At 38.1% G+C, this 18,273-nt stretch overlaps 1 protein-coding gene across 1 annotated transcript in view; it reads left to right on the top strand.

Annotated features, from left to right (window-relative positions):
* LOC134679049 (uncharacterized) overlaps window positions 1-16,949 on the top strand; it is a 47,497-nt gene extending 30,548 nt beyond the window's left edge. The window contains exons 4-11 of the mRNA XM_063537864.1: window positions 572-635; window positions 3,039-3,235; window positions 3,853-3,984; window positions 6,464-6,634; window positions 8,769-9,009; window positions 10,981-11,979; window positions 12,124-12,413; window positions 12,547-16,949. Coding sequence (XP_063393934.1) covers window positions 572-635; window positions 3,039-3,235; window positions 3,853-3,984; window positions 6,464-6,634; window positions 8,769-9,009; window positions 10,981-11,979; window positions 12,124-12,413; window positions 12,547-12,573 — 2,121 coding nt within the window. The 3' untranslated portion in view covers window positions 12,574-16,949. The remainder of the gene's footprint in view (window positions 1-571; window positions 636-3,038; window positions 3,236-3,852; window positions 3,985-6,463; window positions 6,635-8,768; window positions 9,010-10,980; window positions 11,980-12,123; window positions 12,414-12,546) is intronic.
* The last annotated feature ends 1,324 nt before the right edge of the window (window positions 16,950-18,273 follow it).

Below are 18,273 nucleotides of genomic sequence, written 5' to 3' on the forward strand. Positions count from 1 at the left end.
AAGTCGCAGCGATTTTGATAGCCCACGCAGTGCAAGTGTCATTTTAAACGTCTTCTTCTTCTTCTACGAAATTCTTCTATGAAAAAACTTCTATGAAATTATGGCGTATACATAACACTTACACTGCGTGGGCTATCAAATCCGCTGCAGAATTTTTTTGGTGCGACTATATATAATAATTATATCTCACAACACTGGTACCTACAAAATACAGACAACCATTTTGCTGAAATTACTTGTACTTTACTCACAGTCAACTATTTTAATTCGGGCATTCACAAGTGTGACTGTCATCACTAATATTACTCTCATATTATATCGCTGGCCCAATATTACAGGGTTCTATGTTACATTTTCAAGATAATTGAAATTCGACTTAATGGCACTATGCCAATGTTCATATTTCTGTGCGATAAAGTGAAACATAGAGCCCAGTAATATTCGGCCAGCGATATGTAATACTGTCTTTGTAATTGTATAAGTCTTCAGATTTCTCCGTACTTTAATCATTTGACTGAACTTTAAAAAAAACAACATTGATAACGAAATAAATAATTCGTTTTCTTTACAGCGCATCCTCGACCAGTCGGTGCTGTGGCAGTTCAACGCCTTTACGCTAGAAAATGTCTCGGGGGGTAATTATCAATCATACTTAAATACTTGTAAAATTATTTCCAATGAAAACATTAATTGATATAGAGCTGACTCGAAATCTATTTATATAGTCTATTCTAGACAGATCGGTAGATAGATTATAGAGTAATAGAAAATTCATATTAGGTACAGGTAGGTAAATCCTAAAAACTAGTATCCATGTATTTTAAGTCAAAGATTGCACGGCATGTTTCGCTTTCCTTCAACAGGAGCTAGACTCGATGCAGACTTAAAGTAGGTACGTGAGTGAGCTGTTTTAATATATTTAATATTTCTTACAGATACTTTTGTTAACGGACAATTTTTCATAACTAGACACGAATTCTGTGGCACAGAGGGGCTACGTTTCTCGCATCCTACACTCACAGTCAGTAAAATTAGATATTCGTTGCACAACTAACTCTCTAAAGAACATTTTGTAGTGAAGAGTCAAATATCTTAGCCAATATTTTTGTACTATTAAAATTATATTGGAACAACTAATTAAGGCGATTACCTACCTACACAAAACTTGAGATAATTCCCAATTATAATTTACGCGTGGATGTAAGAGAAAGGTTGCTACCCTGTCTAATCCACTTAGGTAATAAAGCTACGAACCTATGAGCTTGTTATGTAAGAAACACAACATAAGCTATGAGCATGAACTCTATTAGGGTTCCGTACCCAAAGGGTAAAACGGGACCCTATTACTAAGACTTCGCTGTCCGTCCGTCCGTCCGTCTGTCACCAGGCTGTATCTCACGAACCGTGATAGCTAGACAGTTGAAATTTTCACAGATGATGTATTTCTGTTGCCGCTATAACAACAAATACTAAAAACAGAATAAAATAAAGATTTAAATGGGGCTCCCATACAACAAACGTGATTTTTGACCAAAGTTAAGCAACGTCGGGAGGGGTCAGTACTTGGATGGGTGACTGTTTTCTTTTTGCTTTTTTTTGTTTTTTTTTTGCATTATGGTACGGAACTCTTCGTGCGCGAGTCCGACTCGCACTTGCCCGGTTTTTTAATAGCTTAGGTATGTTATGTAGGTAAGAAACATAACACAAGCTCACAGTAACATCATCCTACTCGCGTTATCCCGGCTTTTTTTGCAACGGCTCATTCCTGGGGTCCGCTTTAGTTGCCAAGCGGAAATTGGCGTAGGCGCTAGTTTTTACGAAAGTGACTGCCATCTGACCTTCTAACCCAGAGGGGAAACTAGGCCTTGTGGGGATTAGTCCGGTTTCTACACGATATTTTCTTCACCCAAAAGCGACTTGTAAAAATTAATTGATATTTCGTACATAAGTTCCGAAAAAATCATTGGTACGACCCGGGATTTGAACCCACGACCTTCGGATTGAAAGTCGCACGCTTTTACCGCTAGGCCACCAGCGCTCCATAACTTCACAGTAACAACTTATCTAATTAAATTATACGTTTTAATTATAATTAGTTATGTGTATGTGGTAGTCAAGTTAATTTAAAGTACAAATACAGAAAGTGAGTGCAACATTTACCATTGATCTCATTCGTTATACAAACTCTTAGAGTGAAGTAATGAACTACAGTAACTACACAAAAAAATAAAACAAAATTGAAATACCCTAAATAAGCGATGTTTTGTCTACATTTAGCTATTAAAGTGGTTTCTACGTTGACATAAAATGAAATATTATATTGTAAGTATGTTAAAATATTGAGGATATCAGTGATATCAAAAAAAAATGTAATCGATATGACAAATAAATCGAAATGTTTTTAAAGATTGAGATTCAGTTAATTTATAACAACAAACATTGTTTTATGGTATTGACGTCAGTCAGAAGTCGCCGGACTTAAGTGCATCGATGCTTGTATGCTTATCGAGCTTGTTTGTATTAAGTACCCTCACTGCAATCTACACTAGGTGTTATTTCCAATAGTTAAATGGAATTGCTTGATTTTCATAACAGTCGTCTACTTATAATTGTGCAATTATAAATTAATTGAGTAGGAAGGTACATACATTAATACAAGTAAAAAAAGTTAATATACATAACTCTGGTGGTGTTCTTTATCTACTTATTACAAGTACAGTGGCGGATTTGCCGTAAGGCACAGTAGGCCCGGGCCTAGGGCGGCAAGATATTTAGGGGCGGCAAATTGTGACAAAAAAATCGCTGATGGTAACAAGAAATAACTCAAAATGTAGTCAATATTATGGGTGCCTTGAAAGGGGCGGCTACAGGGCCTACATAGGGCCTAGGGCGGCAAAGACTGCAAATCCGCCACTGTACAAGTAGAGTACAATTGTCTTTATTTGATACTGTACATGTATTGTAAACTGTGTGAGGTGTGCAATAAAGAGTATTGTATAGTACACTGAGTCCCGAATTAAACTAAATGTTGTTAACAGGTCGTTGTCTGCCAGTACTCTGTGTTCATCTATTCCACATCTATGGCCTGATATCATATTTCAAACTCGACGCAGCGAAGGCTTGGAAATTATTCAGCTTAATTGAAGAAGGCTATCACAGTACAAACCCTTACCACAATTCGGTACACGCTGCTGATGTCACGCAGGCCATGCATTGCTTTCTACAGCAGAAACAAGTAAGTCTTTGTAGTATACCTATTGCCTATACATACTTATGTACATAGTTTTATGAATTTCTTATCCGAAAGTTGAATGAACACCGAGACAATATCTCAAGAATAATTAGGTAGACCTTGCAGTTTGCACAGAACGTCATTCTATTTCAGTTATACGAGTAAATTATAAGAATATATTTTCATTAAAAACAACCTGACCTTAAGGGTTTCATACAAATAAAAACCTCAGGCAATCTACATTAGCTGTCAAATTCATCGCAAGCAATTATCTGATTAAAAGGACATACTTAATCCTTTTACAATAAACAATTCTTTGATATATTAGATATCTTATTCCTTCTTCTTCTTCTTGAGCCTTCTTGAGCTTAGCCCCCCCCCCCCACATCTGGCGTCTTTCGAGCGTCGGCGTCTGTCGGCGTCGGTCCAGCGCTATGGAAAATGACGTCGCTGCGCAGTTGCGTCGACGCCGCGTCGACGTTGCGTCGGCGTCGACGTCGGCCATAGAATTGTAGACGCCGACGCTTGAAAGACGCCAGATGTGGGGGGGCCCTTACTGTGGGGCTTAGTCAATTTGTGTAAAAATGTCCTACAATATTTATTTATTTATTCACCATTAGATCCGAGATTATCTGGAGCCCCTTGAAGTGATGGCGTCCCTGCTGGCAGCGATCGCGCACGACATGGACCACCCGGGAGTCAACCAGCCCTTTCTTATAGCCACTTCCAATCATCTTGCCACGCTATATAGAGTGAGTAAATACATACCACTCAAATTCAATATCGAATTGGAGCTTTTCCGTTACTATCCTAATAATTATTTTTACGTAATGTGTTTAAGCATGTATATAAATTACTCTTATCCATTAAACGTCGTCAAAAATAATAAAATAATACGAAGCTAACCGAGGAATAGGGCAACAGGGAATTGGATTGAATCTTATGTTTGTCAAGTCGTATGTCAGAATATTTAGTGTAGTAAATCGTTTCACTAGGCAGTCCAATGCTATGACTACAGCCGTGGCGATATCTAGGTGGATATTAAATCTTGATCGTAGCTAATCGATTCCATTATTTACATGTGCTTGCTTTTGATTTACGTGTGATGTGTAGGTTGAATCAGGTGTGCCACTGGTCGTTATGATTTATTTTGTTTTAATATACTGCATCGCGCTAGTATCAGTCAAGAATTTCCGTACAATGTGGCTCGTTTTCATACGCACTGAGTGAATCTTGGAAATTCGCGTCTATTAAATGAACATATTTAGGTGTATTCTAACACGAAATCTTTACAAGCAGAACTATATATATTATATGTGAACATGCCCCTCACTAGTTTAGATAATAATCAAACTTCGGATAAAAATGGACTTGACGGAGCAATGGAACAAAAGAAGCAGACGTAACAACGACACCAAACTTTATTGCTTGTTATAACGATATATTTTATATGCTTTCATTTTCGACTATTGGTACTAAAGTATCTAGTTTTTAAAACTGACAGACATTCAATTTACAAACAATATTAGACAAAATAATGTCATGATTCCTAAATACGTATTTTCATAAACAACTATATTTGACTATCTAACTCATATTACAAATCATTTACCTGAAAAAGAAGCCATATTACAAAATATTAATAAAACAAAAGCATACCTAAAATGTTTAATTAAATTCATTGTTTGGTAAAAAATAAAAATATTGGGAAATCATTATCATTACCTACTCAATATCTGAATATGGTTGTTAGGACTGCGACACTTATATAACCGAACTGGTCCCAAAAAAGTAAGGTACGTTTAGGATAGAACTACGACCGTCACACTCATTACAGAAACAAAGTGCTACATAAAAAGTAGGTTAGGTAGGTTGGGTCACAACTGCAACTCTCAAACTGTTCGTACGTACATAAATATAAAATACTCGTAAGTACATCATTTTCTATTTTTGTGGCAGTATTATAATAACGTGCCGTGTAAAGCAAAACAACTCGGCTCTGCACTGTGTGAGTGTGTAGTCAACATTCATCTTGCAAACAATGCCTTCCGCTATTAAACTAAATATCAACGAACATTTGCCTTAATACATTTGCATGATATTAATGAGAATAGTGTTTTTAAATAGGTAGTTATTTAAATCTGAAAACATTTTCAGTCAGAGTTCGACGTCACTACGTTATTGTAAAACTACTGTCTGTCATACTGTAATGGTGTGCTACGCTTACTTGTCTCGTACACTTGCACATTGGCGACGAGAAGGCAAGAGAGGTCAGTTGTGGTTGTTGGCAGACTGCGTGAGAATGGTTGTACGCGCCAATCGCAATGCGTCACTCGCAGTGTATCCCGAGTGAACGCTGGAATAATGCCACGTCCATGCCTCCCCCCACGTCTAAATGCCCTCAAGGCGCGTGCCCCCCACACGAATACTCACTCGTCTTACTCGTATATATACGCCTTCATTTATTTGTCTAAGCTACGAGTACGTGCTCTCGTTTTATCTGACTAGCATGCTGAACGATAACATGTATTACGACGCGACGATATTAACACCGCATGCATTTTTTCGAGTAGGTATCGATTGTAAGTGAAATAGTCATAGTCATAGTCATTTATTTGATAAAACCGGTTTACATGTCAAAGATAATAATTATAATGATTTCCAACAGATTACAGTATTGTAAAATGATTGAGTTAACATTAGATCACAATATGATAAAAATAAAATATTAGTAAAAATGTACAATTATACAACCATAATTAGTCACTTCACGGATTCATCCGAATAAATTATAACACATACCCAATAACAGTATACCTACTATTGAAGTCAGTACCGAAGTAATAAATAAATAATCACACTTAAAAAGGATGTTAAATATAATTCTGTATGCAATATATTCCCAATTTAACTATTGACTTATTTTGATAATTATAATTATTAATTAACAATATACGATACGACCAAGTACAACTTAAAAAAATAGACAAGTGTAAAAAAATAGAGAAAATACAAGTATAAACAAATATAGTTATCTAGTTTAGCCCCACTAACTAGTATTAAGGCTCGAGCAAGCGAAAGATTCCTAAAATTAATTACGAGCTTTGCGAGGCTGTAGGGAGTGAAATGAAGTAATTAATGTGTGCGCAATATAAGCTCGATCTCGGTCCATGCGGAGACGCGATGCCATTATGTTAATCGCCAACTACAAATATATGAATGTTTTTTTAGAACACGTCAGTTTTGGAAAATCACCATTGGCGGTCTGCCGTAAGTTGCCTGAACGAGAGCGGACTGCTGGACCAGACGTGCGACATACAAGCCGCGCTGGAGCGCCAGATCAGCTCGCTTATCCTCGCAACGGACATCACGCGGCAGCAAGAATACCTAAGCCAGTTTAAGGTATGACCTAAACAATAATAAGTAACCATCATTCCAAATATATGTCTACTTACATATGTACAACACTTTGGGCTCGAATACCAGGCCAGATTTTAAAGGTGTATGCTTGACCGGACTAAAATGTCATGTACATATACAAAGAAGTTTAAGTAGCACCTAGTGTATCACTATACACCAGTTATTGAAAGCTGGCCAGTTATTGAAACCTTATACTAAAATGAATTCTGTTACTGGCGAATCACTCTGGGTAAGATTTTTTGCTCCATAAGAGATCTGTCGGATTACTCGAGCCCACGGTGTAAAATTCTCCAAAAAATTAAGTTGCTACAATAATTTAATCTCTTTAAATAAATATTAGGCATTAAGTGAGCTTAGTCTATTTAAAGAGTTTCGAACACTTTATATTTTATAATAACTCATCCATCGATTGCTCCATTTCTAGCCTTTAATATACCCAGATACGTTCTGCGATTTAGGTATTGTAAAAAGGCAATAAATCAAATAGTTAGTGTGATTATTAACGCACACATCGAAACTAAGCATTATGTCAGTTATAATAATAACTACCACAAATTAGAACTTCGGTAATATATTATTTTTTACACACGCTTTTTTTATATTATAAAATGTAGGTTGATTTGTAATTCAGCGTTAAGCTACTGCTGACGCGCGCTTAGCCTACAAAGATTGTTTGCTCATCTTAACCTGACCGTGTTAAAGTAGGTAATAAATATATACGTTCAGCCGAAAGAAATAACACGTTAAAAACAGCAAGTGCGCTCGCCAAAATATCGCACCTAAACTTACTGCTATCTCGTATCATAAGTATATTATACCAGCTTTAAAAAAAAGGGGAAGAAATTGTATGCTTTTTATATCGTCTATCGCGTGAAATGTGAACCAATTTCCATTACTTGTCGTCGCAGTATTAAATCAATATTTCAATACCGAGAATATCAAATGTGTCGTAACAATGATATTTTATATAATAGACTGGTACGTTCAAAATGCTAATTTAGAGATATAATTAGACCTACAAATGTGTTTATCTGCGTCAAAAATAAAAATCAAATGATAGATGTGGCATAGGTATGGTCGTGCGTGAATCGTTCATTCGCAGCTGCTCTAAGATAAAGATAACCAGGGTTTCGCAACCGCGAGACTAACGCAAAGGAACGCGTGACACTACACTAGCGAACGGCGCACATATTTCCACCAACATAAGGTGATTATATTTATTCTTCTGTACCCGTACAGTAGAAAAATATACTAGATTTTTGTGAACGTTAGCACGATGTCACATTTACTTAATACTATACTACCTAAAAAATATACAGGGTGGCCCAAAAATTCGTTGACTAATTTTTTCCTAATTATTTTATTTAGTACTTATGTAACCAATACAAAGTATTATAAGATAAAAAATTAAAACTACAGTCTTTTTATGCAACATAAATTAATTGTCTTCAAAATAGCCTCCTTTCGCTTTGATACACCAACGCAAACGTTTGTTAAAATTTTCAACGAAATGCCGCAGCTCGTTCAAGGATATTTTGTCCCATTCTTTGTTGCTTTTAGAGCGTTTACACTTTTGTGTTTAGTACCACATGCTCTTGTCTCTAAGATTAACCACAAACTATTATCCGTTGGAATTAGATCAGGCGAGTAGGGTGGCCACTCTTTTGAACTTATGAATCCGGGAAAATTTTATAAGTAAAATCCGACTTTTCTGGCCGATTTAATATGCAAAAAGTACAATTAACCTCTAGCGGCCCACGATACAAGAAACATTAGGAAGAAATAGAAAAAAAGCGTAATGGCAGAATGTCATATACATAATAATAACGAACCAGGAATATTGCTTATGGTTTTTTTTTTATGGTTGAATGCCTTGGCATTGTCAATGTCTTGACATTGTGTCACAAAATGACGATTAAACGTTTAAAAAAAAAGAAGGATGCTTCACAGGCCTAGGTGTGTAAGGCTGTATGAAATTTCTTTACATAAATATCATCTTCACTCATCGCACCCGGATACGTAGTACATATTTCCGGATCTAATTTGAAGTAAATCATGTCAACATTTCATTGCAAGTTTGAGTCAAGATTTTTTAACGTGGACATTTGTCGGGCAGGGCTACCTCGACACGAATAGCCTCGACATGTCGCTGAAGGAGCACCGGCACCTGGTGCTGCAGATCGCGCTCAAGTGCGCGGACATCTCCAACCCGTGCCGGCCGTGGCCCATCAGCCGCAAGTGGAGCCACAAGGTGTGCGAGGAGTTCTTCCGCCAGGGCGACTACGAACGCAAGCTCAACCTGCCCGTCACGGCGCTGTGCGACCGCCATACCACCTCCATACCCAAGATCCAAACAGGTCTGTCTTATTGGCTTTATAGCTATGTTTGTCTGGTTTTCTGTCCCCCCAACAGATGGGCCAGTTTTAGAATTAAAATAAAACAGCCTCCATCCATCCCTCTAGGACCTTAAGCGCCACTTGCACCATCCCGCTAACCCGGGAATAACCGGTTAAACCGTTAACCCAGTGTCTAATTGTACTGCATGGTAACCAAGCAAACACCAGGTTTAACCGGTTAACCCCGAGTTAGTGAATGGTGGTTGAGGATTTCTATGGCCGGTTATATGCTGCACATGCCCCTCATTCCCAACGAGACGATCATGATTCCAGAGCCACCCTGACACGCCATTACACCGACGAACTGCCAGACATCAGTCAAGACGAGATCGTGTTAGCTCTGAGGCAGCTTAAAAATGGAAAAGCCCCCGGTGAGGACGGAATAACATCAGAGCTTTTGAAAGCTGGAGGAACCCCTGTTATACAGGAATTACAGAACCTCTTCAACGCCGTCCTTCACAGTGGGAGAACTCCAAAGGCGTGGAGCGGGAGTTTGGTGGTGCTCTTTTTTAAGAAGGGGGACAAAACCCTCCTTAAAAATTACAGACCCATCTCGCTCCTGAGTCACGTCTATAAGCTGTTCTCACGAGTGGTCACAAACCGTCTCGCCAGGAGACTCGACGAGTTCCAGCCGCCAGAGCAGGCAGGGTTTCGCGGAGGATATGGCACCATAGACCACATTCACACAGTGAGGCAGATTATACAAAAGTGCGAAGAATATAATCAGCCCCTGTGTCTAGCCTTTGTGGACTATGAGAAGGCCTTTGACTCTGTCGAGACCTGGGCTGTTCTGGAATCCTTACAGCGATGCCAAATAGACTATCGTTATATCGAGGTGTTGAGATGTCTCTACGAAGCCGCCACCATGAGTGTCCAAGTACAGGGTCAGCAGTCTAAACCTATCCAATTGCGCAGAGGGGTGAGACAGGGGGATGTTATATCCCCGAAACTGTTCACAAGCGCGTTGGAAGATATGTTTAAGACGCTGGACTGGAAAGGTAAGGGCATTAACATAAACGGCGACTACATCTCACACCTACGATTCGCAGATGACATAGTCATAGTGGCGGAGTCGCTAGAGGAGCTGAACCGGATGCTGGACAGCCTAGCTGCGGCCTCGCGACGCATCGGTCTTGGCATGAATTTGGATAAAACTAAAGTCATGATCAATGGCCACATTGATCCAATACCGATAGTCGTAAATGGCCACCTTCTCGAAATCGTTTCGGAATATACTTACCTCGGGCAGATTCTACAGTTAGGTAAAAACAATTTCGAGAAGGAGGCCAAGAGGAGCATCCAGCTGGGCTGGGGAGCGTTTGGGAAACTACGCCGAGTCTTCTCGTCATCCATACCGCAATGCTTGAAAACAAAATTTTTCAATCAGTGCGTCCTACCCGTCATGACCTACGGAGCCGAGACATGGACACTCACGGTAGGGTTGGTCCACCAGTTCAAAGTCGCTCAGCGTGCTATGGAGAGAGCTATGCTCGGAGTTTCTCTGAAGGATAAGATTCGTAACGAATACATTCGACAGAGAACCAAAGTTATCGACATAGCTCAAAGAATTAGCAAGCTGAAGTGGCAGTGGGCTGGCCATATCGCACGAAGAACCGACAACCGCTGGGGGAAACGTGTTCTTGAGTGGAGACCGCGACTCGGCAAACGTAGTGTAGGACGCCCTTCGGCCAGGTGGGATGACGATCTGCGAAAGACTGCAGGCAGATGCTGGATGCGGCAAGCTGAAGACAGGGCGCTATGGCGCTCTTTAGGGGAGGGCTATGTCCAGCAGTGGACTAATATAGCCTGATGATGAGTGAATGGTGCAAGTGGCCCTAAGTATTCTAGATTTTACTTGCTTAATTAGTTTACAAGTGAAGAGGAAACAGTAGAGATTTTAATGTGTTCTACATGTGAATGCTTTCTTTTTAGGTTTCTTCAAATTCGTCGTGACTCCTCTGATAACCGAATGGCACCGCTTTTTGAAAAACGATCTGTCGGATGAGATGTTAAAAAATTTATTGTACAACCAAAACAAGTGGGACATGCTCGTGGCGCAAGAAATAGCGGAGGAGACCGGGACGGAGATGTCTGACGCGGACGCGGCGGACGACGACCTCGACACCTGCTCCGGCACCAACCTGTCCGCCAGCTCCGAGCTGCTGCTGCCGCTGCGCCGCGCCTCGCTCAACCCCGTCAAGTCACAAGGCTTGAAAGAACAACTCAGGCGGTTCTCTGTTCCGTTGAATGTATTCCAAGACTCCAAATTCAAGAATAGAGACAGAAGTCGAACACCTTCACTGGCTGAATCTCGAATGCGCACTAACGGCAGCCCATTGAGTAGTGAACATTCTCTGCATTCACAACTCAGCGTTCGTGGCCATTGCGAGCACGGCAAGTCCACTGAAAAAATGTTGAGCACCGAGAAGTTACTTCCGGATTCTTCGATAGCTTCTATCACTACTCCGGTTCAAGCGACCCGTTTGAATATCGTGCTCAAAGACGGCGGCAGTTGCAAGCTCATCCGGCAACAGACATTCCCGCCGCTCGAGACCGTGGCGCGCGCGCACGCCCTAGCCGTCAGGCCGCTCCACACGAGCAACGAAGACGCCATCTACCCGTCCCGGTACATCAAGACTGATATCAGCCAAAAGTTCGACATGAGTAAAAAGGAGGGCAGATTTAGCAATATATTCAAAGGATATGATACTGATAAGACTGATAACGATGACGCTTCTGAAAATAATAACTTAGACACTACTGATTGTTCACGTAATATAGAGAAAGAGAATCGGGACCCGTCGATACGCAGCACGAGCGGCACGCGCGGCAGCCAGTTGCGGGACAACCTGGCGGGAGTGCCGCTCGCGCGCGCCGCCGACCAGCTGGCGCGTCGCCGCAAGTCCATGCCCACCGACATCATCACTTACAGTAACTATCTCATTAATTAATTATTGATTCTGTGAACGTGTGTAGTAGTAACCGTTATAAAGATTTTCATATTTCGTAACTAAAGCGAATTAAATCGAATGAAGCGAATATTAGTGCATACAATGACTATTTTATTAATTTCAGCTCCGAAAGAGAAAAAGATGCGAGAAGTGACCACGATTCCAGAATTTTTAAAGAAGACTCTAGCTGGTAAAGATTGTTGGACGCGGCGGCGAGGCTCAGCGCCAGTGCCAGTGGCGTCGTCGGAGCTGCGTGGGCTGGCCGCGCTCGGCGCGCTGCGGCACAGCATCAACGGCGGGCGCCGCAAGCCCGGCCCCTTCGGCACGTGCCAGCAGTGGCTGGCCAAGGCCACGCTCGGCGTGCACGACAGGAAAATACCGCACCTACCGCGGAGAAGTTCGCTGCCCGTTGAGGTGATTACACTAATTAAATAATTTGTATACCTCCAAGTTGTCCACCCTGTACTTTGTCAATCACCAATCAGCCATACATTTTCAAACGGTATTTAGGCTTGGGCAAATGAATAATGTCTTTTTTTCTTTACAGATGTTTCGCCCCACTGAAGCTTTGTAACTATCGGAATCCAAATGAAAATCATGTGATTGGTTTATGCTGAAAATATTGATATGTAAGACCGCAAGATCGTGGTGTTGGTTGTTCAACCTCAGAAAACAATGTTTGTTCTTGAGCGGACATTATATGCTGTAAATGCATTAGGAATGGTAATTAGAATAAAACACTTTACTTTGGATTTGCAGCCGTGCGAATGAAATGGTTAGATATACAATTATGGGATCGAATGCGTTTTTATATGCATCGTATTACTCTTATGGTACGATGTCTTTTAATATAGCCTCATTGCGTATTTTTTAAACAAAGTGTCGTTTGGTATGTTCATATGTTGTCAGCTTTTACACGCAACATCAACATCACAATAATTTTAAACAGTATTGCAATCATGTATAGATTTATTTATATAACGTTTTGTTAAACGAAGATTAATAAAATGAATTGCATTCTCTTCTGCTCATTTGGAGTCTGAAACTTTAAGAGACAGCCATTTATGGATGATTTATTTGTTTTGCTGATGATACTTGAGTGTGCGCCTGATGGCTCATGCATAATAACGTATGTTGCTATCCTGATACAAAATCCATTGGACGTTAACTCTATAATAATATACTATGGCAATACATATTATAAATTTATTTTGTGGCGAAATCTTTGTGCTTACGTACGTCCCTACTGCTGACCAACTACGATATTTGACTAAATACTGCCACGATACGCTTAGTCGATAAGCTCACTCTTCGCTCATTATGTCACCAAAGTCCTTTTGTAATAAAAAAGTCAAAATGCAATATGTTACATTAAACGTTAAAGCAAAGGGGTCTTAACACTATAATCTTATGTTAGCTCGTATTCATTCATGTTATCATACAAAATGGTTTGTTGTGATCAACAACAACTCAAAGTTATTCGTATTTAAGTTTTTATTCAATAAATACATAAGAATCAAAATCCGTATGCTCGACATGGAAGTTGCAAAACTACCGTTTTATTTGTCGAACCGACCAAATTAATATGATTGGATAGCAGTGAAGCGCGTGGCCGGACGGCTTTTTTAATGCGGCTTTGAGAACGTTATCTTAAAAATCTATTGAATAGGATGTTCACTGACTCAAAAAAAGTACAGTAGCCCCACCGCAGTTGGATTGATATTTACATACGTCTCTCATGATTGGCCTTGGTCTGTTTTAGTTTCAGTATTGTAGCAATTGTAATATTGGTTTTTTATATTGTGAGTTTATGTATCATTATACGGTTACAAATATTTTATATTTTACTGGAAAGACAACCTGGCATATTTGATTAATTTTGCGGTATAATAGTACAATACGATACATGTGCGAGAAGTAGGAAATAGAGTGTTTTAAATCGAACTTGAGTCGATTTTTAACATTACTTTCGGTCGTGTTTTAATTTATCGCCCAGTCGTTGCGAATTACATATTCGAACGTGTATCGTACAACCTTTTACAGTACATATGGCCCTTAAAATTTTCGACATAGACAGTTAAGTGCTAACTACCGCACTATTGCTATACAATGTCATTTTTATGTTTTTAATTGACTTGTATCAATTTTATTTACCTGCTTACAAAGTTTGTTAAGTAATTAATTGTGGTGTTGCCAGGATTAGTAGTATTTGTTATATTTTTGGATCAGTAAATGATAATTCCTAATAGTGTATGAAGTTATATAGTAGTAGAATAATCTTACGTTATAATTATAGGTATGTATTAAAATTGTTATGATTACTTGTAACTTGTTACATTGGCCGTTTGGCAACATCAGAAGTCACTAGTTTTTTTAAACACCTTAGTACAAATTATTTCTATTAATTTTCATCACAATGAATTTTGTCCTTTTTTAAATTGTATCTGTAAGATTTATGAACTATGAATGTTATTTATTTGCCATAATATTTTGTCTCAACATTATACTATTTCACGAACATCAACTGTTCAGTATTAAGTTCACAATTACTCTAATTTAAGAATATTTTGTTTTGTTTTTCTGTGTATGTTGTTTTTAAAAGAATTTCACAATAATTTGTTAAGATTATATACCAAAAAGGAGGATGGAACATTTCGCGCTCGGTTTGCGCTTTAAAATTTGTAATGCGATTAAGTTCAAGAGAAGGAAGAGTCTCATAATCATTAACTTTATACTATACTGAAGTTGAAGTCATAGTTGTATAAGTAAGTACTAATTATTAAGATAAACTAATTTAGTTGCTCCTATTGGGCGTACAGTGTGCTATGGTACAGTCACAAGCAGAAGTAGCTATGCGGGCGAGGGCGAGGTATCCAACGTGACAAGCTCCTACTTCTTCAACTAAAAAGGGTGTGTAAATAATTTTGAACTCCTGGTCCGCTTATCTACTTCTGCCACTGACAATTCATTGTCTGTTTTGATTAAGATTGTAAGACAACCTCAGTATTAGTTACAATTACGATACCGAGATGATGAACATTTCCAAAATTATATTGACGAGTCTAGTGGTGTACTATAAAAGTTATACATATTTTTGCTTTTTCCAACAAGATTCGTAAAGAAATAATAATGGAATTACCGCGTGAATTCTATCAAATATTGTTTATTTCAATAGGATACTGTTTAGCAATAATGTGCAACAACACACACATTTTCTTTTTTCAATACGAGTAATAATGTCAAAGCCCAAAAATTAACGCTTAAAGTTGATATCTTATTGCAAAAATATCTGGGTGACAATGACAATACATGATTACTAAACAGCATCCTTCTATTCTATAAATATATTTATTATTTCCAAATAGAGTTCAATCAAAGCAGTGTTAGATTGTTTACAGCAGGGCTTTATCACGTTTTTACGAGAGTACACGTGTAAGGACACCATAAAGGGATAGCCTTATTCACAAACTCTAATATGTAACTTCTACTTAAAATAAAACGTGTATCAATTTAACAAACAATATTTTAAAATAACAGGATAAACTAAATAAAATGTGTCTGACAGACGTAGGTATAAAATAACAACCAACAACGGCGTTAAGTGTAGTTTTAACGTACACCACAAAAAACGCGGCTATAAAATATCCCTTTTTTTAAGTGCTTCAAGTAATTTTTAGTATGTCGTCTAGTTCCAGTCAGTGGTACGTTAAATGTAAAGTTTTTATTTTTACGAGCAATTGAGCATACATAATAAATAAATACTTATCAGAATTATCATTCTGTGCAACTGCTTGGAAACAAAACAATAATCAAAAAGGCTTATTCCGATTAATCCGATTACCCAATGACAGCTTCCCAAGGGAGGAAACTTGTGTCGTTTATTAAATTATATTAAACTAATCGTAAAAAAGGGATGTGCTAAATATTTAAAGTCACAATTTAAAATTAAGGGGTATTCCTAAATTGTCAGTGATAACATCATTATAATTTTTTTTTCAATATTTTAGGTAATAATTAGAAATACTTATTTGATAACTTATAATTTGCTGGCATATCGTTTTTATAAAGTAAGTGTATCAATATAATTTAGAGGGTACATAGTATATAAGGCGTTGTTATGAGAATTCTACGCCACAAGTTAGATCAATACGAAAACATAGTGCTCAATAAATTGCGTCCTCATTTAAAAGGAAATCGGATGATACGTTCTCCGTACAAATTACAAACGTAGTCTCTTTTTTGTTTTCTGGACATTGGAAAATATTTTTCCACAACTTAATAGAAGTTGTGTAAAAAAAAACATACAATTATTCTTTATTAATTTTACGATCAAAAATGTTATACAAAGAGGCTAGCTATGATTAATAAACATCAAAACATGTATAAATATTTGCCGTAGGCCTCATTCCACGAGCGCTTTTTCAACGCGCGTTAAGTAAGCGTTAATGCCAATATTATATCCAGAGGGGACTGAGTTTGTACGGAGAAGCAGTCCACTTTCCTCTAAATGAGTGGTTCAAATGCTCAGTCGTTCAGAGAACGTCGACTGATAAAATGTGGTACAAGGTAAAATACAGAAAGCGTTTTTATTTAAAATTATGTCTAATAGCACAACAACTGTAAGCACAATGTAGAACTTAATACATACATCGGTAAAATGCTTTACCGGTGTATGTATGTATTTATACATTGGCTACACATTACGTTAAAGCTCGGCTCTGCATTATGTGCACGATTAAGTTTTTAGTCAGGAGTAAAGTGGGACACAACAGAGTCCAACTGTGTTCTAATTCTAACATCATTATGTATGACACCAGCGGCGCATTATGTAAACTAAACAAATGAAATCTTGTAGCAATATGAACAGTAGTCGTCGTCGTAGGTATTATAGTCACCTTGTATCACTTCGTGACCTATTTATAATGTTTCCAAGTATATTTATATGTGTATCTTGTATACATCTATTATACCTGTTCTTACAGCTCCTTCATGTTGAGAATGTTGAACCTTTGTATTTTGAAGTTTATTAACGATTTCTTAGACTAAAAATAACTGTACCTACATTAGAAGATATGAATTAAAACGACTTACAAGTACCTATTTTACAAGTTACAAGCTTTCGTAGAAGGGCTCCCAAATGAACGAGACTAAAATGGTTATGAAAAACAAACAAAACGGCGTTCGACACAGCTGATGTTTTAACCAAGTAAAGAGCATGGTATAATGGTATAATACTACTACTACCTATTGGTGTGTTGTCATGGCAAGTCATACTAAATGATATACGAGTAACATCTAGTTTTCGAAGTTGAACGATAATTACCTACGTTTAGGTAGGTACGTATATCTATTTATTGCAGGCGCGTTTACTTTTTTAACCGACTTCCAAATCCCAAAGGAGGAGGTTATCAATTCGGTTGTATGTTTTTTTTTATTTTTATTTTTTTTATATTTTATGTTTGTTACTCCATATCTCCGTCATTACTGGACCGATTTTGATAATTCTTTTTTTGATTGAATGTATATGCATACAGATTGGTCCCGTTTTTGTCAAAACCCAGTTCTGATGATGGGATCCATGAGGAATCGAGGGAACTCCTCAAATCTTAAAGGCATACATATAGTGATTTTTGGGTTTTTATCAACAAATCAAGCATATACATCCAAAAAAGTGACATATGATGAAGTGGAACTGCTGATGATGATCAGAACGGAACTCTTCAACGACGCATAGTTCACGTTTGGCGATTTGTCCTCTTCGTTATGTTTGTTAAGCAAGTTAAGTTTTTAAGCCACATTTTTGTCAAGCTCGAGTTCTGATGATGGGATCCATGAGGAATCGAGGGAACTCTTCAAATCTTAAAGGCATGCGTATAGAGATTTTTGTATTTACATCAGAAAATCAAGCATTTTCATTAAAAACTCTCGCATTTGATGAAGTGGAACTGCTGATGATGATCAGAACGGAACTCTTCAACGACGCATAGTTCACGTTTGGCGATTTGTCCTCTTCGTTATCTTTGTTAAGCAAGTTTAGTTTTTAAGCCACATTTCTGTCAAGCTCGAGTTCTGATGATGGGATCCATAAGGAATCGAGGGAACTCCTCAAATCTTAAAGGCATACGTATAGAATTTTTTGTATTTTCATCATAAAATCAAGCATTTACATTAAAAACTGTCGCATTTGATGAAGTGGAACTGCTGATGATGATCAGAAGAGAACTCTTCAACGACGCATAGTTCACGTTTGGCGATTTGTCCTCTTCGTTATGTT

This window comes from Cydia fagiglandana, chromosome Z (assembly GCF_963556715.1).
Source record: "Cydia fagiglandana chromosome Z, ilCydFagi1.1, whole genome shotgun sequence".
Taxonomy (NCBI): Eukaryota; Metazoa; Arthropoda; class Insecta; order Lepidoptera; family Tortricidae; genus Cydia; species Cydia fagiglandana.